The sequence below is a fragment of the Canis lupus genome, chromosome 5 (genome assembly GCF_003254725.2).
Source record: "Canis lupus dingo isolate Sandy chromosome 5, ASM325472v2, whole genome shotgun sequence".
Classification (NCBI taxonomy): Eukaryota; Metazoa; Chordata; class Mammalia; order Carnivora; family Canidae; genus Canis; species Canis lupus.
Window position 1 is genome coordinate 19968453 of NC_064247.1, and position 25242 is coordinate 19993694.

General features: G+C 46.3%; 1 protein-coding gene across 17 annotated transcripts in view; it reads right to left on the reverse strand.

Annotated features, from left to right (window-relative positions):
- NCAM1 (neural cell adhesion molecule 1) overlaps positions 1–25242 on the reverse strand; it is a 297000-nt gene that overhangs the window by 57599 nt on the left and 214159 nt on the right. For all 17 annotated transcript variants that reach the window (XM_049109959.1, XM_049109958.1, XM_049109967.1 and 14 more), the window contains exons 2-7: positions 7636–7710; positions 5692–5910; positions 4621–4764; positions 4063–4200; positions 2485–2602; positions 1884–2050 (exon numbers count right to left, since the gene is read on the reverse strand). In XM_049109959.1, coding sequence (XP_048965916.1) covers positions 1884–2050; positions 2485–2602; positions 4063–4200; positions 4621–4764; positions 5692–5910; positions 7636–7710 — 861 coding nt within the window. The remainder of the gene's footprint in view (positions 1–1883; positions 2051–2484; positions 2603–4062; positions 4201–4620; positions 4765–5691; positions 5911–7635; positions 7711–25242) is intronic.

Genomic DNA, 25242 nt, shown 5'->3' on the forward strand with positions numbered 1-25242 from the left:
TCAGTTTCCTCATTTGGAAAATAGGAACAATTATGAAATCTACCTCACAGCGTTGTGCTGAGGATTATGAGAGTCAGTTTATAGACAGTACTTCACACAGTGCTTACATACTCTAAGCACTTGCTCCGTGTTGGGTATTATTATTACTTTATGGGGCTAACATCTAGGACTTTCCCAAGACAAGTGATGGTTACTCATTTCAAGACTCATCTCCTTGTCATATGCACTGTGCTGCATTCACATCAAACAAATTGCTCCTCCTTCCCTTATGCAAATAATTAGAGAAAAAAAACTGTCAAGAGTATTTTCCGAGACCATTAGTTTTCACTCTCCAGTATATCCAGTTGATGTGAACCAAACTGATAACCTGTTTCTAAGCCCAACTGTTATGAATGGAGAAATAAGATTCATCTATGATTAGCAAGTCCAACTGCACAGAAGCACTTGATCTTTCAAAGGGCTACAATCAGGCTAAATAAGCAGGTCCCAAGCAGGTTCCCCAGGCACACACTGGAGTGACCTGGGAACCACATGAATCAGAGCTGCCTCTCTGGCGCCTAGTTAGACCACCTACAGTGGACCAGCTTACTTGTCTATTTTTTTACTTTTATTTTTTATTTTTTGAGAGAGACAAGTCAGAAGGGGCAGGGAGAGAAGGAGAGAGAGAAAATCCCAAGCAGATTCCATGCTTAGCTTGGATCCTGATGTGGGGCCTGATCTCAGGATTCAAGAGCTGGATGCTTAACTGACTGAGCCACCCAGGTGCCCCATGTCTTTTTTTAAAACAGAGAACAGAGAACGAACAGAGAACGAACAGAGAACTGCTGAGAGCCATAAGATTAAGCATTTCTCTGCCACAAATTCTTTTCTCAAGGTCAGGTCAAAATGCACCTCAGTTCTAAATGAATGGAAATTAACGGAGTTTATAAAGACAGAGACACAGGGGCTCCCCTCGTGATTTTGATGGCACCACTTCACACAGGCCACGGAAAGAAGCAAGGGAGACCCAGCTAGCCAGCTGGCTGGTCACTAATGTTTACCGTGGCCCTTCACAAGACTGGCACTGTTTGGAGTGGCAGAGATAAAGCAGGAGAGAGAGAATAACCAGCACGCTGCTCTCTCGGTGTTTATATACTTTGTGGGACGTTTGAGACAACAATCCCCAGAGCAAATATGTAAATAAGGCCAGTTCAGGTATGACAGGTGAGGTGAAGAAGACACGGTAAGACCCATGGAAGTGCTCAGTGGAGGTGGGTGGGGGGCGGTGGTGCGTTAGCCAGGGCAGGGCAGGAAGGATTCAGGGAGCAGGCGGGTTGAGTTGAGATCTGAACGGTGCAGAAGGAGGTGGCTCAGAGAAGGTGTCGGGGAATGACATTCCAAGCAGAAGAAGTATCAAGTGCAATGTCTCGAAGACAAGGAACAAAGCTCAGTGTTGCCTGAGCCACAGAAGGAAGGCCCGAGTGGTTGGAGAGTTTTCAGTGTGGAGCAAAGTGGAGGAAAAGGTGAGGCTGGAAAGGAAGGCAGGGGCTGGCTCAGGTTAGGTCTCACAGGCCAGGGCAGGGAGTCTGGGTTTGATTCTGCTTGCAACAGGAAGCCATGGGAGGATTTTAAACAGAGGACTGGTGCTTGAGGTCATTCTGGCTACAGTAAGGAGGGGCTGGGGGCACCACGAGGTGGCGGCAGGCTGCCAGCTGGGAGGCTGTGTCACTGACCAGGAGAGGGGGAGGATGGCATGGACTCGGGCTTAGGGGGTGCAGCTGGTAGACGTGGTTGCACCTGGAAGAGACTCCAAGGCAGAGAGGACGGGGTCTTGCTGGAGGACTGAGTGTGCAGGGTAAGAGGAAGTGTGGCAGAGCAACGACCTTGACCCCCACCGTGCTTACCAAAGACCTTGAGGTGGATGGACGCATCCTGCTCTCCAGCCTTATTCTCGGCGATGCACACGTACTCCGCCTCATCGTTCTTATCCACCTTCCTGATGGTCAGCTCAGAACTGTCATCGCTGAAGATGTATTTCTCGTCTTCCTTGTTCTCTATCTGTTCCCCCTCCCTACACGGTGCAGAAATGCAAAGTGCCACAATTTTGACCACAGAAGTCAGATGTTTGCTTTTAATCTGTTTCCACAAAATGCAGACTGAGCCCATGGGAAAGACTCGGTCCTCGCAGAAGGTTAACACGCCAAATTGTACTTGCACATACACTTTTAATTCCTCTACCCAAACCTCTGTTTCTGTCCAAGGGCTATGAACTGCCTACGAACATTCCAAAGGGGGCCTCCGAGGCCACGCCCTCTGGTTCTGCCCCACTGGAAGGGATCCAGTGCACAAGGCGAGAGAAGCTTACAGATAAGAATCCATTCTGCACCTAGAGCTGATATTCCCAAGCAGCCTATGCCCGTTCCACTGAAACGCCAACATGGAGCAGGCTCCATGGTCCACCCTCCTCCACTAGGCCGTGATGGAAGGCATGAGCCAGTTTCTTACTTTGTCCAGCTCATGGTGGGCTCTGGGAAGCCTTTGGCATCGCACACCAGGGTGACGGACTGGCCGAGGTTGGCGGTGGCATTCACTATGCTCTGCCTGGCCTGGACGGTGGGTGGCACTGAAGGGAAAAAAGAGCTGTCAGGGGTGGTTGTGAAAACCTGGAGGAACCCAGTGGCCTGGAGAGGAGGCACCTCTAGGGGACCTTAGGGTCAGAGGGTCACAGCCTGGAGGTCGAGAGTCCTGGGCAGCTGTGGAGTTAGGATAAGGGATCTAAATGCACGTGTGTACTAAGTAATTATTCTAAACAGAATAAATAAGTCACCCACAAACATGCATCAGTGTTTTTCAACAACACAAAATCTCGTTATATGTACCGTTAATATATTATAACGTCGTGTCTCGATAACATAGCTTTAAAAGCTACATTGATATGTTTTATTCCTCTTAAAATAGTCTTCAACTTATAGTAGATATTTATCATTATGTATTTTCTCAATCAATGCATATTAATCTTACTACTATCATGGTTAAGTGGAACTTGACATCCAAAAGGGGGCTCTTGATACTGGAAAAAGTTGAAAACGCCTGTGCTTGGTGGTTAAATGGTAATGTACCAGCTCACTGAGTGACATTTCTCTGGGACTGTCACAAACAACCTTGTGCACAAACAGTTTTTACCAAAGGAATGAGAGGGGGAGAATTTGGCAAAAAATATATATCAATAGCCAAAACAATTCAACCACGATTTGCTTATTTTTTTAGTACTGACATTATGATTTCCTGTAAACATCTTGTAAATGTCAGCTCGATTCCACGGGTGTGTTTATTTGACACACCGCAGATTAAGATTAATAAGCCCATGGCCGGTGATTCTGACTATTCTGAGGACTGAACTGATTATAATATTTTCTTTGCACATTGAATCAAGGGACTAACCTCATGATTACGGTAGCATCAAGGACAATGAAGGATGAATAAGAATTTATTAGAAAGCAGGGGGGAAGTTTCTCGTGCCCTAAGACAATGAAGGACATTCAAGAATTGCACTAGAAATCCCCGGAGTTGAGGAGTTGAGGGAGACCCAAAGGCAAGTGTATTAAGAAAAAACAAAATAAGCCAGAGGCTATACCAGCAAGGGGGGGGGGGGGGCTCAACTAGATGGATGCATGAGGCAGAATGGGATTTCTTTATTTTTTTCTTTCTTTTTTATTTTTATTATTTTTATTTTTTAAAATTTTGTATTTAAATTCAATTTGCCAACATATAGTATAACACCCAGTGCTCATCCCATCATGTGCCCTCCTTAGTGCCTGTCACCCAGTCACCCCCCCCACCCCCCCACTTCCCCTTCTGCAACCTTTTATTTGTTTCCCAGAGTTAGGAGTCTCTCATGGTTTGTCTTCCTCTCTAATTTTTCCCCACTCAGTTTCCCTCCTTTCCCTTATGGTCCCTTTCATTATTTCTTAAATTCCACACAGGAGTGGAATTATTTCATAGATCAAAGAGGAGGTTACGGAGGATGATATAGCGGAACCACATTGTAGGAATGGAGAGAGGAGGAAGACCGGATCTCCTCACCGTTCACAGTGACCTGAATGTCCTTGAAGTTGATCTCTCCCCGTGCCAGGATCCTGCCCTCGCAGCGATAAGTGCCCTCATCTGTTTTCTTGATGTCCCGGATCTGCAGGTAGTTGTTGGACAGGACTATGAATCGGACTAGAAGAGACAAGAGGTGGGTTCATCCAAGGGTCAGTCAGAGAACTCTGGCATCTGCAGCAGGTTGCAGGGCCCTTCTTCCTCCCTAGCTGAAATCTTCTGGGATGGAGGTGGGGCGTGGGGGTGGGGTGGTGTGGAGGTGGGGCTTGATGCTGTAATCAAGAAATGTGGCCCTGACAAGGACATAGAGCCAAGAGCACAAGTCTACTGGAATTTTGTCTTTTCCTTTGAAGAGAAAGTCAAGTACCTGAATGTACAAGCTCCGGACATTGACCCACTGGGGATCTGGAAAGTGCCTATGGCTGTGGGACACTGGAACCTGAGTTTGAGTTGGAATGCCTCAGAGGCTGGCTAGGGTGGTACCCCTAGGGGACCCAGGGGCTTGGGGTAAGGGCAACTGCCAGGGAATTCAGGCCTCACCGTCTTTAGTCAGGATGACATCTCGGCCTTTGTGTTTCCAGATGATGGTCGGTGGGAGAGAGCTGACCACATCACACACAATCACGGCATCTTCCCCCTCCCTGAACTCTTGTGGGGTTGGTGCATTCTTGAACATGAGCTTCTCTGGAAGATGAACAAGAGAAGATGAGGGAAAACAGCTGGTTCCCCCCACAGACTCAGTTTTGCTAAAACCATACTGCTTAGATTCAGGCTGTGGGCAACTCTCAGTCCATATATACGGTGGCACAGAGAGGGTCTCACACCATCCTCAGCCAAGATGCCAGGCAAAGCAGCTGATATAAGTAGGGGAATGTGGCAACCAATGTCTATTCACTGAGCCCTAAGTTGATCACACCTTGTGTGGCAAAGGGTCTATGGCGGTAAAGGAGTACCTTTACCAAGTGTCCCTTGCCATGTGGGATGGTGCCAATGAAGTAAAAAGCACAAGTGGAATGAAATGCTGGAACACTTAGTCTACCACAATTGCTCATCTCTCCTTCCTCGGTCTCCCACTCTGACACCCCAAAGCCACCTTTCCTAGAGCAGAGAAAATTTTGAAGAACAGAACGGATGAAAGGCAGGCTTAATGGCAGCAAATACTATGCAATCAATACTGTTCCATTAGCTGTCACCCACCGTTACACTGGCCAACGAGACAGATGCACGATAACAAGGTAATGAGATGCCACCTCCAGACTGGGTTTCACTGACAATGGGAACTGCCTGCTGTGAGTGCCCTAGAGTGTTCAGATAATAATCCCCCACACCCCACCGAGCCTCCGGACTCCATTAGCAGCAGGGGACAGTGATACAAGAGGGAAAACTTGAATTATACGATAGTTAACCAACGCTTGGAAAAGGGAAGGGGAACCTTTAGCAGCCCTCCGGGAACTGTATAGTTTGAATCTAGAGAAGGGAAGCCAGAGGGAGTGGAAAGGAGGTAGCCCTTAGCGGGCCCTCTGCTGCCATACCACTCTGTCTGCTACCCTTACGGCCTCCTGGCCAAAGGAGAGGACAGGGAGTATAGAAGGAGACAGAGGAGGCTCTTACGGAAGATCTTCACGTTGACCGTGGCCTCTGACTCGCTGCCATCCTCGCCAGTGACCACACACTTGTAAATGCCGGCATCGTCAATGTTGGCATTGTAGATGGTGAGCGTGGAGGAAGAGTCATCATTCCACACCACGGAGATCCGTTGTTGGTTTGGAGTGAGCTTCTCTCCATTGGGGGAGAACCAGGAGATGTCTTTATCTTTGGCATCTCCTGCCACTAAAGAGGAAGAGATTATTTTCAAACCACGGGAATTAAAAAGACCAAGTCCCCTCCCGGGTGACTGTGGGTACTCAGCAAGAGCTACCAAGTGAGAGGTCATCAGGCTTGATGACCAGGGAGGGAGACCATTTATGTTGAGGACGTGATACCGCCTTCCTCCGGCTTCTGTGCTTATTACATACATAATATCGCTCACAGTGCGTGGAAAGAACTCGACAAGCACTTGTGCTACTACTTCTGAGAGTACTCCTGTCCTTAGTGAAGGAAGAGGAGAGGCGTTTTGTGGAGGACCTACTGTGCCAGGCTCTAAGTGAGGGGCTACAGCTTCACAGAATAAGGCGCGGAGGGCGCTCGTGTCCAGGATCTGAGCTCAAGGGCCTGGCTAGTCTGAGCCAACTAATAAGCTTGTTCTTGAGTGCTTCGAGTGTGGTCTCCAGAGAGGAAGAGACCAGCTAGTCTAGGAGTGTGGATCCCAACCAATTTTATTCTAGCGTCTGCCGGCACAAACTGGCAGGACTGTCACTTCAGCACCCCAGTCTCAGACAGACAAATTCATCTCCTCAAATCCTGCAAAGAAGACAGCCAGAATCACTACGCATCCTTTCCCCGGGCACCGAAGAGGGGCAGATGCTTGCTGCTTCGCGAGATCTCAGACACTGAGCCAGAACAGGGGCTCTGGGCTCCTGCCGACACGGCTGCGCCCTGCCTCTCTGCGCAGCACCCTTCCCGGGGCCACGCCACCCAGCCCTGCACAGATGCTTAGTATGGAAATGAAGCTGCCTTCCTTTCAGGGCCCATCATGTTTTCAATAAATATCGCTATTTGCAAGATGTGCTGTGGGCTCTATGGCTGCATCTCCAGATCATTTAAATTGCTGTAATGAAGGCAAAGCTGGAGTGAACACATCCGGCGGCCACAAGGCACCTCATCCAACGCAAATCATGATCGCATTTAAAGGCCCCTCCCTGCAGAGAGCTGCTCGCTAAATGTCACAGTTTACACCCAGCTCAGCTCAACTTCCCTGGGTCTTCCATGATCTGAAGCCCAGTCATGCCACAGACGGAGAATCCAAAGCCTAATCTAGAGCTTTTCCTCCACGGGACGTTTCCCAGTGATTATGTGAGCTGTGGAAATGGGACAAATTTTCTAAATCCAAAACAAGGACACCAGAACTGACACACCCCAGAGTTCCAGTGGGGGCCACGGGACAGAAGACTGGCATTCCCAACAGACCTGGAACACCCGGGACCCACAGCCTCATGGCAAAAGGGACACAGGTACTCAATTTCCTTGCAGGCAAGTGTCAGACTTTCCTGGATTTTCCTGTCCTGGGAGATTCCAAGAAATAAGCCTCACACTGACCCCCTGAAGCATGATTTCTGAGGCCGCACTGTTCTCCAACATCATTCACAGAACTCCAGGTGGATACAGAGCAGGGGATCTGGAGTGATTTGCTATTTTGGGAAGTGTACTGACTTTCCCCCAGAAAATCCCTAGACCTCCTCCATCACCATGCAGAAGACTGGAGACACACTTTACTGTGTCGGGGAAGCCCTTTGAGGGGGAGGAAGAGGGCCTGAGAGCTTCCCTGGCTCTCCGGTCACACTTCCAACCCTGCAAAAAAGCAGTTCCAGGCAGGGCCAGGCCAGCACAAGCGGGCCGCGGGCTTCTGCTCTTCCGGCTGCCTTTCCCTCGGTGCAGGGGCAGGCACAGGGCACTTGCCTTGGCATAGGAAGAATTTGGATTCTCCAACGCTGATTTCTCCTTGGCTGGGGACAATATCCACCTGCAGAGAAACTGAAAGAGAAAACGTCCATTTGAGACACACATTAGGATTTCTGAGAACTAAACTCAGAGCTTTCATTCAAAACTGGGGTCTCCCAGTTCACATTAAGAGAGAATAAAGGGAGGATGTCATCTGGATTGAGATCTTGTCACCATCAAAGAATCCATGGTTCCCACGCTGAAGCCAGGAATGGCCATGGTCTGGATCATTCCCTGTGGAACCACTATCAGATTGTGCGAGGTCCTCTGGGGGACTTGGGGTGATCCCCTCACTCTACATGTTTCTGACCCCCATCAGAAGGCTAAGGGTCCTGCTCTAAACAGCAGCACTTCTGGGATTCATGGAAATAAGAGATCAGTTACTTTTGGGTATCAAACCTGAAGTGTCCCCATGGTGTGACGAGGGAAGCCTGTGCCTCCAGACCTCTGACAGGGGTCTCCTACCAGTTTCCCATGTCACCGTGCATCATGACTATGGAGGATTCACTGTGATAACTCAGATGGATTTGGTTTTTTGTTTTTGTTTTAATACTTTATTTGACACAGAGAAAGAGAGAGAGAGAGAGAGAGAGAGAACGAACATACAAGCAGTGGGAGCAGCAGAGGGAGAAGGAGAAGCAGACTCCTTGCTGAGCAGGGAGCCTGACTTGATCCCAGGACTCCTGGGATCAGGACCTGAGCCAAAGGCAGACACTTAACCTACTGAGCCACCCAGGTGCCCTGATCCAGATGGATTTTGAAGCAGGGGATGCCAAATGCTCACCTTGCCTCATGACTAGGGGACCCACACCCCTCCCTCCGAAACAGGAGACTGCATACAACATCATCACTCCAATTAGTCAGGTGCTCTCCTGAAATGCTGGAGTCTGTGCCCTGAGGAATTCCTGTATCTCCTGGCTACTTGCGCTGAATTTTTATTTGAATATGCCCATGCTCTGTCATTCCACCCCGCCAATAAGACGAAATACATTGCGCTGGATCCCACAGATGGCTGTATTCATTCAGTTCCTCGTATATCTGCTCAGGGCAGATAACTGTTCCTCATGAAAATCTAGTTTTAGGGTAGGAAAAAGAAATGCTTTTATCCATTTGGCTTCAACTTCCTTTTGCCTCCCCTCCTCCCGGGGAAAGTAAATCTGGAAGCTAAAAGCAAAGGGACATTTGGTTCAATGCATGCAACTTCTTAAAACTGATACGGAGGGGCTGGGGCTCAACAGGCCGGGGTACCAGACTCGGGAAGCTTCCTTAGCACAGCCATTTTCTCTGCACAGCTGAGCGAGGGCCTGCTGGTTGCCATGGAGACGGGACGGAGGAGCTGCAGCAGATCTCAGATCTCTGCTCCTGTGATGGAGGGACCGGAGCACCGGGCAGAGGGGGGATCAGAGGGCCGGCACCTGGCTGGGAAGGGGGGCATGGGGAGCACCAGGCTGGGAAGGAGAGTGTGGGGGAGCATCTGGATACTGGGGGTGCTGGAAGCACAGGGCTTGGAAGGGGAGTGTGGGGAGCACCCGGCTACTGGGGGTGCTGGGAGCATGGGGCTGGGAAGGGGGAGCACAAGGAGCACCCAGTTACTGGGGTGCTGGGAGCATGGGGGTGGGAAGGGGAGCACGAGGAGCACCCAACTACTGGAGCTGGGAAGGGGAGCACGAGGAGCATCCGGCTACTGGGTGCGTGGGCTCTCTCACTGCCAACAGGCCACGGGGAAGCAGCAGAGGCACAGAGAGGTGGGTGGCCTGGTGGAGAAAGGGGCTGAGAAGGGAAGGAGGGAGGGCACGAGTGAGGAGTCAGGCACGGGGTTCAGGCCGGGAGAGGAGGCCGAGTGCTCCACTGTGAGAACAAGGGAGGGGGGATCACAGACTTCCAAATGCTGGTTTGGAGGAAACACGGTAGTAATCCGGGGGCAGCCAGCCACTCCCTCACTGGTTTACTGCCGATGACTCATGGGGCCTGCGACCCCACCGTCACAGAGCGCCCGAAGGGCTTCCCCTACCTTCCCTGAAATGCCACGTAGCACACAGGGCTGCAATGGCTCCTGAGTGCGGGTGTCACTCACTAGCTGTGCTGCTTCTGTCACCCTCCTCTGGACAGAGCGAGGTGCACTCAGGTCTACACGGAGGGAGCCAGAAGGAATCCCAACCAGCACCACGTTTCACCTGCTCATTTTCCGGATGAGAAAAAGAGACAAAGTGACTTCACTGAGGTCACCTCTGTTTAGGGCCAGGGTGGTGGTGGCCATAGAGCCACCTGGCTCCCAGGTAAGTATCCTTTCCATTACAACACTGCCCCTGTGAGTAAAAGATATTAAGTTTCTTTTCATTTGGTTTAACGAACAATCTGGAGAACCTGAAGAACAATGCTCAGATTCACTATCCCCTAACAAAATGGATCAAGCCCAGAGCACATAAAGCCCTTGGTATTTGGGGGGTACAGGGCCTGACAGAGAGGGCTACAGGCCAGCGCCATCCATCGTCAGGCCAACCAAGACCTTTCCATTCTGTCTGTGGCTCACGTTCCACGGAACAATTGGCCCATGAAAGCCCAGGAGCTGTGCCCATGCCATCCGTCACCTAAGTAATGGTCCTTTCTGGAGTTTACTGGGGCATTCTTTAGAGAATTGGAGGCATATTTCTGCCTGAAAGGTTCACTGGCCCATATGCTGAGCATTAGCAGCCAGCTTCAACATATGGATCCTGTTATTCTCACAGAGCCCTTACTGCTTTGAGAAAGATATTCTTATCCCAAGTGAAAAAACAGCCTTCGTCTTTTCAGCTCTTTTCAAACAGAACATGACTCTCCAGGGGCCAGAGAACACGGCGAGGCTCAAGAGTTTCATACCCAAATGCGGCCAGTATCCTTCTCTGGGCCATGGAGAGCAATCAGAAACAAGAATTTCAAAGGAATTCCCCAGCTTAACCAGATCCCACGCACACATTCATCATCACAGAAGTTTTTTAAAGAAGACATATCCATTTAGACTCCTGGCACACATGGAAAAGATAGTATGATTCCTCCTTCAAAGCGCCAGAGTCAAAGCAGGGCCAGAGGAACCCCAGACTCTCTGAAAGTCAACGCTTGGATGTTTTCCACTGTAGCACAATGGCTGATTATTCTTCCCCAAACGCTGAACCTTGAATTATTAGGTTTAATAATGGTACGTGGAAATCCTGCTCTACTCTCCAAACTCCTCCTCTCTACTTCCTGGTGCCCCGTCCTTTCTTACTCTATTAGGCTTTTCATTGTTTGCAATAAAAATTCCTGCCTCAACTTTCTGCCTTTCTCCAGTTGCACATATAAGTGAAATTTCCTAACCAGGCATAACTCATACCTTTAAAGAAACCTGGGAAAACCTTCCTCCCAGAAAGGATATCTCAACTGTTGCTTTGCATAAATGCTCTGCAATAATGCCACATGTGATTCTACTCCAGCCTAGATGCGTTCAGAGATATACACTTAACATGTGTGGGTGTTTGGACCCGAAGGGTCCTCATCCCCCACGGCCCCGTGCAGCCAAATCACAGGTTCTGGTTTACAAAGCGTACTCTGTTCCTTTTGTCTGATGCTCACGATAGTTCGGAGCCATAAGAAGGCCTACCTTATGGTCTTCATCCTACACAAGAGAATATTAACACTCAGAGAAGCAAAATAACTAGCCTAGGGTGACTCCGCTAATGAACAGTTAAAATTGAAAGTCATCTGATCCTAAGGCTCCAGTTCTTCCTCCCACACCTCACAACTACCACTAACCTTTAGTTGGCCATCTCATAGGTTCGTTATGACCTATTAGTTACCGTTTGCTTCTTTCCAAATCATGGGCTACAAAGAGCAGAGCGGACACACATAGTCAAGTTGCTGCCTTCATTTCTACCTTGGTTAATTCTAACTGGCCTCTTTGCTCACAGATGATCATAGTAAATAGAAATCCTATTTCACAGATGGGGAGGTGGAGGCTCAGAGCCATACGTAATAGTAACGGTGGAGTCCACATTCCAACCCAGGCTGGATGGAGTCCAAAGCTCCAGATATTTCTCCCATACTTTTCTATCCCTTGTGAGCAGACAGAAAAAGGGTTCTTTTAAGAACCCTGCCCCCATCCTCATCTGATTTTAAAAAGTAAAATAAACTCAGGGGAGATTTGTACCGTTTCAAACATGTTTTCTGTGTAAAAACTTTTTAAAAATCGATGCTTTGTTCAAAGAGAGGCAAACTTGTTTAGCAAACAGCTTCAGATATAGAAAGAAGTTTGGAAATGCTCAACTTTTTAGCAGAAGCAAGAGAATTTTCTTTAGTTGCTAAAGAAAAGTGAATTCGGATTTCAGTTCATAAAACATGCTAAGGCACTTATCAGGAGAGATGGAAATCTTAACCAAGGCAAAGCAACAGAGAAAAATTATTCTGATTTCAAGAAGGAGACCACAGATTTCACTTGAGTCAGCAACTCCTTGCTGCAATTTGATTTTTACTGGTTTTCTTTTGAAACAGCAGAATAAAACCCAGATCTCTCCCACGGCCAATTGAAAATATTTTCTTGTTAAATGGTGATAAAGACACTGATTACCGAGGAAGATAGACTGCCGAAAAGCAGCAGGTCCAGAACTAAGGTAAGAAGATGCCCTGGTCACCAATTTAAGAGAAGGGTGAACAACATAGGATTAATCTGATCAGTGATTATGCACCAGGTAAGGGAATTTTCTAGAACCTACTTAATAAGAGCTAAGAATTTTTGAAAAAGGCATCAAGGTGTCACTCTGCATTTATTTTGTTAGCTATTGTTCTAGAAATGAACCTTGAATGTCATCATACTTCACCACTTCCATGGAGAGTTGCTTTTTATTTTCCAAATATAACTGAACGCTAAATCCCTTTCATGTGACCATACCTATGGGAAATCCTGATGTCTAGACCAGGAGCATAACAACTGAGGGGCCCTCACTTTCCTGCGGCAGTTTGTTCCCATTATTAGCAAAGTACTTGAGAAAAAATACAGGATAACTTCACTACTAAACCAACCAAACTCAATGAAAGTAAAACCAAAACCAACATGGCAGTTGTGGAGAATGATTGAGGCCCAAGACTCTGGTCCAGACTGTTGAGTGTGAACCCCAGCTTTGCCACTTAGTAACTGTATGATCTTGCCCATGTATTTTAACCTCCTGGTGCCTCTGTTTTCTTATCTGTAAAATGGGGATACACAGAACCCTCTTCGTAGGGCTGTTGGAAAGACAAAATGAATTACTATATGTGAAACATATATTGCTATAGAATAGCATCTGTACATAATAAACTTTCATGCTTATTTATTATTATTATTAACAAATCTTTATTAATATCCCTTCCCAAAGAAAATGATTTGATCACAATTTTTGAGGGAAGCGATGATTTAAGATAAAGTAACCTTCCTGAATAATTCAATTGTCAGGTGGCCCAATTCCACCCTCTACACTAATTTAGGATATTCTACTTGCCAGTCACAACTTTATTGGTATAAGATGACTGAATTCAACCAAAGGCAAAAACCCAATAATACAGGCACTCCAGACAAACCACTTCACCTTAGCCTGTTTTCTCATCTGTCAAATGGAGATGATGATAAGACTGTGTTTGTAGCCAGACTGTCATGATAATTAAATGTCAGGAGACATTTAACTATGTCAGCCATAGTTAAGAAGTCAGGGTCTGGAGTCAGAAAGGCCTTGGCCCAAACCCCAGCTCAGACATCAAGTAACTCTGAGTTTTTAGGAGAATCTCAGAACCTGTTCACCACATTTGTAAATGAGCATAACGACCCTATTTGTCTCAATGGGATCTTGAGGTGATTTAGAAAAGTAATGGATGTAAATGACCAAACACCAGGTCACGTTCTGTTAGTTGTTTTTTAAATGGCAGTACACATATGATAGCATTTTGAACTTATACACACACATACCCCAAACAAGAAAAATCCCCAATAATGCTTGTAGTGGGAATAAGATAATGGAAACCTCTTATAGACTACTTGTAGACACATACCCCTATTACGATACATGTGCATGTGTTTGTAGCTATGTGTATATATAGTAGATCTGCTGTGAGCCTAGAAAAATGTGTATGTGTAGAACAATGCAACTTGTCAGATTGCTACTGTTGCAAAAAGCAGCTAGACATAGGTAAAGTTATCTCATCTGGGGAGAGAAAAACAAATGAACAATTAGCAATCACAAAGGAGTCTCACCCATACTTGACACGTGAGTCCTATGATTCTGGCTTGAGCTACTGTTGATAGTAGCTGGGCAGAGGAGGAAGATGAGGGAGACTGTTTCACTTTCAAACATTAACCCAAAAGTTAAGTGTCATTTTAAAGGAACTACTGTGTTCTCAGAGGTTTTGGCTTAAGGTTCTGTATAATGTCATGACAAAGGCGGACCATATTCTAACCACCACTGGAAACATCCTCATTGCTTAAAGCTGGCTATAGCAGCAACCTAAACCATCCAGAAGCCATGCTTGGGGCCCCATCCATGTAAGTGCTGAGAATTCTAACTCCCATCTAAACCTAAACAGCAGAAGTAATCTACATAGGGTTCCCAGGCCAACTAAATTTATTACCAAACCCCTGGGAACCCATCTGTGTGAAGGCCCCACAGGATCTGGATCCCCGGCTTCCCCCAGTGTGCCAGTCAGACTAGTGAGTGAAGGAAGCCCTTGAGAAAGCTGTGGTCCTTCCTGATTGAGAACACCAGCACATAGCAGATGTGTAAGAGCAGAATTCAAGACTGGAAGAGGAAGGAAGGAAAGATGACTCTGGGGGGTGGTAGAAGGTTCACTCTTTATACGTTAGAATGGAGAAACCAAAGTTCCCTGTGTCAAGATAAAGCCATATACACAAGTTGTAGACATATACAGACATTTCTAAATCAAATTCACTTGAAGGAGATGCTGGATGCGTGTAATAGACAGATTTCCAAAGTCTTTCATTTTAATAAACCCATCAAAACTGGGCAATGTTTCCTTAAAAAACCCATGCAATAAGTAGTTCTAGTGAAAACTGTCTTTAGCATCCTCAAGTCCCATGGCTATTCCAAAGTGATGGGGGAGGTGTGGAGAAGGTGAATATGGCTGTAAAATTCTTCAGTTTTCCATGTCCTATGATACTATAATAGATATTATAATAAGGAATAAAAAATCCTAAGCATCACTGCCTAACAGAAGCCTACATGATCCCATTACCCCGAACATTCTATCCAATGGAGTTCTGGTAGTCAAACAGCAGAAAATCACATGCCAGAAGCAGGAGGCTCTCTTTCTTAGCATTATAAATTATATGAACTGCTGGGAATCGGGGCTAATTGGATACCGGCTCCGTTTCATGGGACCGACTTCAAGTCAGAACACAGAGCCAAGGCATGTAACAGCTTCAGTTCTCTTGGCTTCCCCAGGTCCCTGGGTCAAATTAGCATTTTGTTAGGTTGGATCAAATGGTTTACTTTTATAGAAAGAAAGAAGTCAGTGGTTTTAAGCCATGATTATTGTCCCCACAAACCACCTAGCAGGTGGAAAATGTGACTGATGTCACATCACAGTGACCTACGCTTCTGGATATAGGGCAAGAAGATTAATTTGCTCAGAAGTAACAGATTCATGTTGGTGCCCAGGCCCTCACTCCCACCTCCTATCCCCATCCCCAAGAAGGCACGCAGTTCTTATTGGGAGCACTCGGGAGCATCTTTAATGGGTCGTCAGACGAAATGATACTAAGCAGGCCAAAACTGACCCAAATAGTTCCCATACTACACCCACAGATCAGACACAGGGGAGAAGCCAGCCTGGCTCTGATGAAAAGAAGCTTGTTTATTTTTGTGTGTTTGTCTTAGAAGAAGATCATAAAGAAAGAAGATACACTGAAGAATTTCCTATACATATTTTTTTCTCCAAAGCAACAAAAAGTTCTAAGTTACTCATAGAGTCTCAAAAGGGCCAGATTCCAGACGAGGAATGAAATCTTTCCCAAGTGGGCATTAGCTTAGCCTTATTCAGTCCACAAGGGGTGAAGGCAGGAATGTTCCACAGCCCCTTGGGAGCACACAGCTGAAGGCATGCGTGTGTGCCAAGAGGTGGCAAATGAGGGTCTGGCTACACTGTGACTTCTGAGTCTTCCACTAAGATGGATTCACGGCCAGGACTGCAGAGTTGTTAGTGACAAAGAAGAGTGGAGCCAGAAAGGACCTGATGTGTAATCTGCAACCCCTTCCTTTTACAGACGGGAAACTTCCAGGGGCAGCAGTCGAGGGTCCCTGGTGCAAAGTCCCGGACCCATGGTGTCAGCTCCAGGTGCTGACTCCTGCCCCGAGGCCCTTCTTGCTTTTGTGTCTTATTTCCTCTCTGTGTCCTTAGTAGCTGCTTTACCTGCTTTGCCCTAGTCTCACTTCTGTCCCCAAAGGGCAGGCATCATCACGTAAGAGAATTGCTCTATTAAAGCGTAGTTTAAAAAGGCAGACAAATGGCAGGTGCTCTGCTTGTCCTGTCCCAAGCCAATTAAAAACGCCTGCTACTTCCAACATGACGGTCACTTTTTAACTGAAGCTCAGCTTCCCTGCTTCCCTTTCTGACTGCCCTTCCTATGGTTTGCCTTTTCCAGGCCAGCACTTTGCATGAAGCTGGCTTACTGAAGTGCTGGGCAAAGACACAAATAGGTTTTTGGAACTCAGCTAAGGTTCTCCAGATGAGCAACGTAAAATCTATTAATCTGCTTCAAGAACCCAGGCCTTCTTAATAAATTGCTGCATGCTATCTGATTGTGCCCAGGATGCCTCGACAATGTTTTCTTAGGTCTGCTCTCCTGGGATGCTGCCTTCACAAAATGACTCACCTCACTTCTTTTCTTCCAGCTGTAAAAGGTACTTTGATAAAAGGCGAATTGTTCCTCTCCCGCCCTACAGCTTTTGCCAACATGGCAATAAGTTGGAATTATATGTTCTAATATTTGTCCAGCTGTTGTTTGCAGATGTTGTATTCTTTACACCCAGAAAATAGAAATTTAGAGAATGCTGGCGTGCAACTTCATCCTGAGAATTTTAGATCCTGCCCGTGTCTTTCAAAAATGTCCTTATGTGTTCGTAGCTTTAAGCACATCTGGGCTATTGAAGATACAAAGGCTTATAATCTCTCAAACAACCAGTGCAAAGAGTTGTTAAATTTGGTTTCTGTCATGTGAAAAATTCACACTCTCAATCAAAGATATATATATATATAAATATATAGTAATTATTATGTGCCAGTCACCCTACTAAGCACTTTATTGAATTTGTATAAGCCTCCCAACAATCCTATAAGACACGTACTGTTATTACCCTATGGGACAAACAGGGAAGCCAAGGAGCTGAAAGGCTAGGTAACTGGCCCAAGGTCACAAAGCCCGTAACGGGTCAAGCCAAGATCTGAACCCTTGAAGATCTGGCTCCATAATCCTTCATCTTAAGTATGTACTACTTGGTCTCAAAGTCAACTTTCATGGAAAAGGGGTTGATTTTGTGCTAGATGAGCTCAGGACATAAATAGAGAAAAATACTATTTACTTGGGGATATATTCCACTCAGACCCTGGAATATAGTGATTCTCATGGGGGGCTGGAAATAGGTATCTTGAATTCTGGGCCCACCAGCCACACATCCCTCTCTACCATAGCCCTGCCTTTGTCTCCAAACTGAATCCTCTCTGTCCTCCCACCCCCATCCCCCATGGGCCTGGCCTTTATGCCCACCTGTAGCCTTCCTCTGCTGCCACTAAGCACTCAACATTGGTGGCGGCCACCAGCAGGATCAGGCCAGAGGCTGTGAGATGGATTTTCCCATCTATTGGTTACTCCTGATCCCCCAATTTGGATTCTGGATAAGCCATATCACCTCTTACTAAAATGTTTTTTTTTTTTTCCTAAAATGTTAATATGAAAATTGTTCTTTGGTGATACACATGTTGTGGCTGAGTCTTTGCTCATCTGTAAGGTGTGCATTTGAAATGGATTATTCATGGATCTGGTCATTTGGCTCAGAGAGTCACTCCCTTAAGGGGCTGTCTGTAGAGCATCCATGATAAAGAGATTTCTATTAGAGGCCACAGTCTTTTCTCCTGAGTGGAGAATCCATTCTCTACTCCCTTAGCCATCGTCACTCCCAATCAGATGGTGCCTGACACACAGATGACACATAGAACCACATTACACAATATTTTGAAGGGGACAGAACAAAAGAAAACTGAGCCAATTAAGCAATAATTGTTTTACAAATAGTACATCCATAAATCTGGAAAAGAATCATATTGTGTTCCTGAGTTAGGAACAAATAAGGAAGCTGTCATTGGCACCACTTTATGGGGTAAGAGCTGAAATGCCACATCCAACTCTACGGCTTGTTGGGAACTGAGAGCTGAGAGCAGCTGCAGCCAGGAGAGGCTGGGGAGACAAGAGGCGATTAGGGGCTGCAGCTAATGGTGGCCATGGGTGGCCCAGCACATCCAAAGTACATCTCCATCCTGAGACTGTGGTATTATGTCTGTCAACCTTATGATCCATCCATCCATAGAATTACCCATAAGATTGTTTTCTGATTCTCAGTTAAAAGTCCTTTGGCTACACTTATGTCTTCTTCCTGTCTTCACACAGCATGATTTCAGAGACCCAGAAGCGCTGCAGAAGCCTTCCCCTAGTCCCAGGCTGCTACCTTCATTCTTGGTACTTCTACTGTATGATTTGTATGCCTAATAACAGCAAGGGTCTCCGGCTGTACTCTAGGTCGGTATCAGTCTTTTCAAGTTATAATGAACCAAAGGTTAGGGTAGAGTTTGTTAGGAGGGCTCGGAAGGTTGGGGGAAAAACAACCCAATGCACAATGTTACACTCATCTTGATAGCTGGGACCTCCTCTGTGTGTGCTAATTACGCTCCCTTTTTTTGTCCAGAATACTGTTGCAACCCTAAGGAACTGCTATCAAGTCATAAAGTCAAATATGGAATGAGATTCTTGAGATAGCCTTTATAAGTTTTTGTTTGGGTTTTGTTTTTGTAACAAGTTTTTATTTAAGCGACCACTATGAAGTTCTTTCATTATTCACTTAGGATCCTTCCCTCCCCCAATCCAAACCCAACTGTCCTTGACACTCTCACTTTGCCGTATCCAATAGGTAGGAGAACCTTTGAATCCCAGTCTGTGAAATTAAAGACAGAAACAGTAAAGAGGGTTTCCCCGCTCCATGGCCCCATGTCGTCATGGGCTTTGATGTTCAAGGACCAAAATGAGTGGGATCCCAAGGAGCCATTTCAAAGGTAAGGGGCAGATGCAAGGTTCACTCATTAGAAACAAACACAAACCAAGCTCATCTTATGGTGGCCCAATCTTCTTTTAGGAAGGATTTCACAGACACAATGCTTCTTAACTTTTCCGTCAAGATGACAAACTTTAGTTATGAGTAACTTTAAAGCCAAGTAACTAAACTTTCTTGTACATGGATCCTTATCTCAAAAGAAGGAAAATCTGCCAAGAGACAAATCCTCTCTTTAGGGGAGGTTTCTGGAAAACTTCCTATGAACTTTGGGAGATCAGGTCCCCTTTCTGGGCAATGGGAGTTCACCAGGGCCTGCTGTGATGATGCCTGACAGTTTCAGCACCAAATCTGCAGAAGGGACTTGGGTAGGGCACAGGGGAGGACACACACACACACTCCACACACACACACACACACACACACACACACACACACACTCCACACACATACTCCTTCTTCACCCTGTCTCCCTGGACCATGAATTCCCTTCCAGGAACTAACTTTTGAACTTTCAAAACAGTGTCAGGTCACAGTGACCAAGAACTGAGGTCACTGGTCAACGAATTTTCCTTCTTTAAAAACAGAATCAGCCCCAACAGTAGCTAAACTTGGGAGTGCAGTAACTAGTTTCAATTCCAAACTGGACTGGTAGCTATAAAACCAAGAAGCCCTAAGACCACAGGCAACCTGGTCATCTTTAAATGAGAGAAGTTCACATGTGATAAGGTTGTTTCATGTTCAGTTTCAGGTCCCTTCTATCTGAGTAAGAAACTCCCCTCCAAAAAGCACACTGCATGGCCATCATAATGCAGCCAGGGAGGGTCACGGGTGCAATAATGAGTAACATATCTGCCTGCTATCAGGCTATGTTATCCTGGGGGTAACTCAGCAGGACTCTTTGAAGCATGGATCATGACAGGATGGACCACTCGCTTCACTCACACTGGGATCTCCAACAGGCCTGTCTTTTGTCCCTGCTCTTATTCCCCTTCCATCACCTCCCTCTCCATCCTATCACTACAGCCTCAGGGTCATTAGCCTTCTACATACTTCCATAAGACAGACAGACATGGCCCTAGTCTCTCAACAAAAACAGCAACAAACTTCATCCAAGAAGAAAAAGCACGACACAAATGAATATGTGCCCCCTGGTTGTGCATTAGACCTTATTTTGCAACAAGGCAAGGTGACTTTATTTCTATAAACAAGTTATAGCTGTCAGCATCGCTAGTTGGCCTTTAAAGATGGCAGTATCTTATAGAAAGCTATTAAACAGTGACAGCCTGACAACCAAGTCTACTAACAGGCTGGAATTGGCTGAGTAAATGCCTAGAGAGAGGAAAGAGCACATGATCCTTAGCTCCCTTGGGGGCAGCGGATCGGCCTCCAAATTTCAACCTATTCTCAGAGAGTATAAGCCATGACTCTCCTTTCCACTTTTCCATGGTGTGGTCTGCACATAGATTTGCATCCCACGGAGCATTTCTCATGGAGTCCATTTAGGCAAGATGATACTTTTTGAAAAACCTACTTGGGTATTTCCAGTGCATATGCACCCTAAGACCCCCCCAGTCTGAACAATGGCCATCCCAAACATCACTGGACTGTGAGTTACGTGCCTGCTTCCTAGGTAAGGAGAGGTGATGACAAAACCCAAGCTTTCCCCCAAAACTTCTCAGTAGGTTGTAAAGCTGGAAAAAAAATCCCCCAAAACACAAACTACCATATCAAAGACTTCTTGATCTCTATGAGCTGTCCTTTTCTGCTGACCTTTTGGAGCAAGGCTATTAAATGGCCAAAAATGAGCTCCAGTGTTAGGCTGGCCCTTGTCTTGGACCAAGATTTTTTCATAATGCCACAAAAGAGAGTGAAGTCCAAACTGCAGTCTAGAAGGAAAGTGCCTCAGGGAAAAGAGACCATACTAACTGGATAGCGCATCCCCGCAGTGTGATGGCTCTGAAGAGCCTCTCTCCGAAGCTCCCAATATGCTAATTATGTGGCTTCTCACAGCCTTCCAGAAACCACCAACTGTGACATCAGCTTCACACCCAAGCTATGTGTGAACAGCCTCTTCCCTCCCATCGGCTGCTAGAGACTGAGGCTATCACTGGGACCTCCCAATGAGACCTCGACTATTTGTGTGCAAAGTTGGCTCAGACTCTACAGGACAGAGTTACACTCTTCAAAAAAGTGACACTTCTGGATTATTTCTCCCATGGAAAATCAACTAGGGCCACTGGAGGATTGATCTGGGGCTATCTCCTGGTCTTCACTGTCAAAGTCTGGCCCCAGGATCCTCTATGGCCTTGATGGCTTCCATAGCCATAGCAGGAAGGGAATCGGAGGTGAAGAGGTATGAACGCCAGTCCCTGCTCCATGCTCCATGGCAATTAGCTGCACCTCCATCATAGCACCTCAGTATCATGGGGTACTATTTTAACACCTGTTTAGTGACTGACCTCTGTAAAAAAGCTATGCATCCTTGATGCTCAGCACGGCACTCTGCACATAGTATGTCCTAAAAGCTGTCTTGAATTAACAAGAAGATCCTGTTTTTACTATTCTTTTCTGAGGTTCTTATGAGCCCAATGGTTTGCAAATGCATGGGAGGCAGGGGTCCAAGTCCTGGAACCATAGGTCAACCTATGTAAGAATTACCTAGAGAGCTTATGAAAACAGATTTCCTTGCTGCACCTCTGAAGACTCATGATTCACTACCTCTGCAGTGAGGGTCCTGTGATTCTCATCTTGAAATGCTCCAACAATAGTTCTGATATGCAGCCAGGTCAGGAATCACTGGCCTAGCTGAGATAATTGATGCCCTGCAAACAATATCTAGCTCATTTAAACTCTTCAAGCCCCTGCCCAAAATTTTTTTATTTTTACCGTCATTCTTATGTTGCCCTGGTACTTCGCCCTTTGTGGCATTAAGCGATGGAGAAACTTCTATTTCATGCATTGGTGTTCAGGTCTGTGACATGTCTGTGACATGAGCACTTTTGGAAAGTCTAACCCAGACACATGTAAACATCGTGCTTTTTAAAAAGCAGATATGCCTTGCATTCAAAATGGGTAAGATAATGATGGACAGGAAGTTACATCTAGGTACCGCTGCCCTCAACATACCTTTTGACATCCCTGCCTGTCCTGCCCAGTCCAACTCATGTGCTGCAAACAGAAGGTCTCAGTGAGTGTCAGTTGGTCAGTTTGGCGATCTTTCTCTTGCTTTCCTCAGTGGATCAGCCTGCCACGATCCTTGTATAAGTCTCATTTAAAGCTCCCATGGGGGGATCCCTGGGTGGCGCAGTGGTTTGGCGCCTGCCTTTGGCCCGGGGCGCGATTCTGGAGACCCGGGATCGAATCCCACATCGGGCTCCCGGTGCATGGAGCTTGCTTCTCCCTCTGCCTGTGTCTCTGCCTCTCTCTCTCTGTGACTATCATAAATAAATAAAAATTAAAAAAAAATAAAGCTCCCATGGATAAATGTGCTGGTCACTAAGTAGATACGGTATAAGGAATTTGTTCTGCAGGCTCACCCCAGATTCTCATTAACCATAACAGGATAGAAAGGTGACGGCATGACAGGAGGCATGACACACTTCCTTTCTCAAATGAAATTTCATAGCTCTGAAATAAAAAGCCTTCAGAAATTGTGAATTGGCTATAAATCAAAAAATAAAATGAGTTACCGCTATACGTGGCATCTTCACAATGGCAGTAAGAAAGGACACCAAGCACTAAATGTTAGTCTTTTAGCCCAGAAAGCTTTCTGGTCGGTGGTAAAAGGAACTACCTGCCTCTCACCTTTCTTCTGTTATACTGATACATTTCAAACCTCTGCATTAAACAGGACTCTCCATCCCCTGCTGAACCTGATAAAAGAAAACTTAAAATTGTTTCAAATAATTCCTAGCTGAATTCATCTTGCTTTGAAAGCTACAGAGTCCCAAGGACAATTGTTCGTCTCCTATGTAAACATTATTTATTCTTATTATCTCTATGCTTTGCTCATTGATTTTCCCCCTTCTTATAACACAGGCCTCACTATAAAGGAAAAAGCCATTTGGTGATTCATTGGTTCTTCCCTGAATGTAGGAATTCATAACTACTACATACCTGCAGGTGCCTTTCCACCTAAGTTATAGATCTTCCCAACCACTCAGTGTGGATCTCTATGTCTTATATACTCCCTACAAATTGGTCTACAAGTAGGAAATAGAGAAGAAAGTGTGAATACATTTTCCTATAAACTCTTTTGCTTCCTCTATTTTAAACGATCAAGATAACATTCTTTAAGAGAAGACTCGAGTAATAAATTGGAGGAAAACAGGGAATAAGAGAATTGCACCAAGCAGCTAGACATAAGCTACCAAGAGCAAGGTCAGGTATCTTCTGTAATTTCAAAGCATCTCACATTTGGCTTTGTACCCAGCGGGTTCCAATAAATGCTCTCCACTGCCTGACAGCAACCTTCCTTTCATGTGTGTTTTATCTCCCAGTAAACCACTTGGTTAAAAAAATGTATTTTAAACTTGTTTTCCTTAGAAATGCATGGGTCAATCCCTAAGAGTGAGGTGGTGAAGTGCAGTGGGAAGAGGATCCTGAACCCACAGGATTCTGGTGCTAATCGTCTCATTGGTGCTATGGCACCGGTGCCCCAGCAGTAAAATTAGGATAAAAGTAGAGGCAGAGGGTGGCAGAGTGGGAAAAGCAGATGAATAGGAAATAGAAAACCAGGCTTTTGTTCTGGCCTTGCCCCTAGAACACCCACAGGATCTGAGACAAGTCATTTTACCTTGCCAGGGTTCACTTTCTTCATTCACAAAGAAAGGGGTTGGACTGATTTTCAAGGTCCATTCTTACTTTTATAGTTATACGACTGGGGTCAGCTTGGCAATTCATCAAAAGCATTCCCAATCTTCCCATCTTCCTGCCAAGGCTGGCTTGTCCCAGTCCTGCCAGGTGGGGTGGGGAAGCTTCAAGCTATGGCCAAAAGCCCTCTGAGTTCCAAGCTGGGACTCCTCAGGAGTCCCAGCCCCACCTGGGCAGGAGGTAAAGTGTTCCTGCAGTAAGACTGGGGTCCTGGAATGCCTAGAAGGTGCTGACCTCTCACCAGCCCCCCTCCCATACTGGGGCCCTGGACCCTGGATTCAACTACTGGCTGACGCTCTGGTCCAAATCAGACTGATGATCCCTCACACAGTGCTGCCACCCAGTGGGCAGGGAATGTGCCCCTAACCCAAGCTTCTGTGGGTTGCTGTTCCCATTCCCAGAGACTTCCACTCCCTTCTCCATCAGAGATGGTAACCTGCACTGCAGAGCAGTGGTGAAGGCCAAGGGAACAGCAAGTGATGTGCCCAGTACATAGTAAGCACTCTACAAACGACAATCACCACTATTTATTATCATGATCCATGGCAGAAAAAGAGCAAGTGCCAGATAGCTGTTAATTAACTGCGGGAGAGCCCAGAAAAGCAGCGTCAGAGCCAGCCCAACAGGTGATGGGTGAAGCCGAGGAGCAGACCCCCTTCCTGCTCCTCTTGTCTGGCGTCTCCACTCATCCCCAGATGCATTGCTATCTGGTGGGAGAGTCAGAGAAAGAGAATAAGACAGACTATTCTTCTATCAAGGCTTTTACTCCCCTTGGGGTACAGTCAGAGAGCTTGATGTTTCTTCAAGTGTTAAGCAATCCCTATGGACTTAAGAGAAGAGATATGAATAACTCTGAGGACAGTACGCTGTGTTTTGCCAAATAACATCATTACAACAGGGCTATAAGGAAACCAGGGAGCTAGAAAGAAAACCGCTGGCTCCATTTATCTTTGTTTCTTCTTCTTGGGTTTATGCAGTTGCGAGCTACTTAGACATGTGTGTTCCGGATGTCCCCCTGGGGCCCATTTCAGGGAATACTTTTTGAAGCTCAAGTGGCTAAGTGGTCTCGTTCAACGAATTTTTAAGCTCTGGAGGCTAGTTTGTCAAAAATGGAGTGGACTCCCTCATCTGATCCCAAGTGGCCACCTGTCACGGTAACAAAGTGAGACAATCAGAGGGGCTGGATCAGCTCAGCACTGTCAAGACTCTAGCTGCTTCTGAGGCCCAGTCCTGTTCCTGGCAAGGAGAGGGAAGGCCATCTGAGTAGAATCACATGATAAGCCCTTTGCTAAGGACAATCTGGCATACCACAGATTGCCAGAGGCCGGCTCACACTCAAAGCTAGTACTTGGGCCTCAGAATCGGCCCCTGCCAGTGCCAGCCA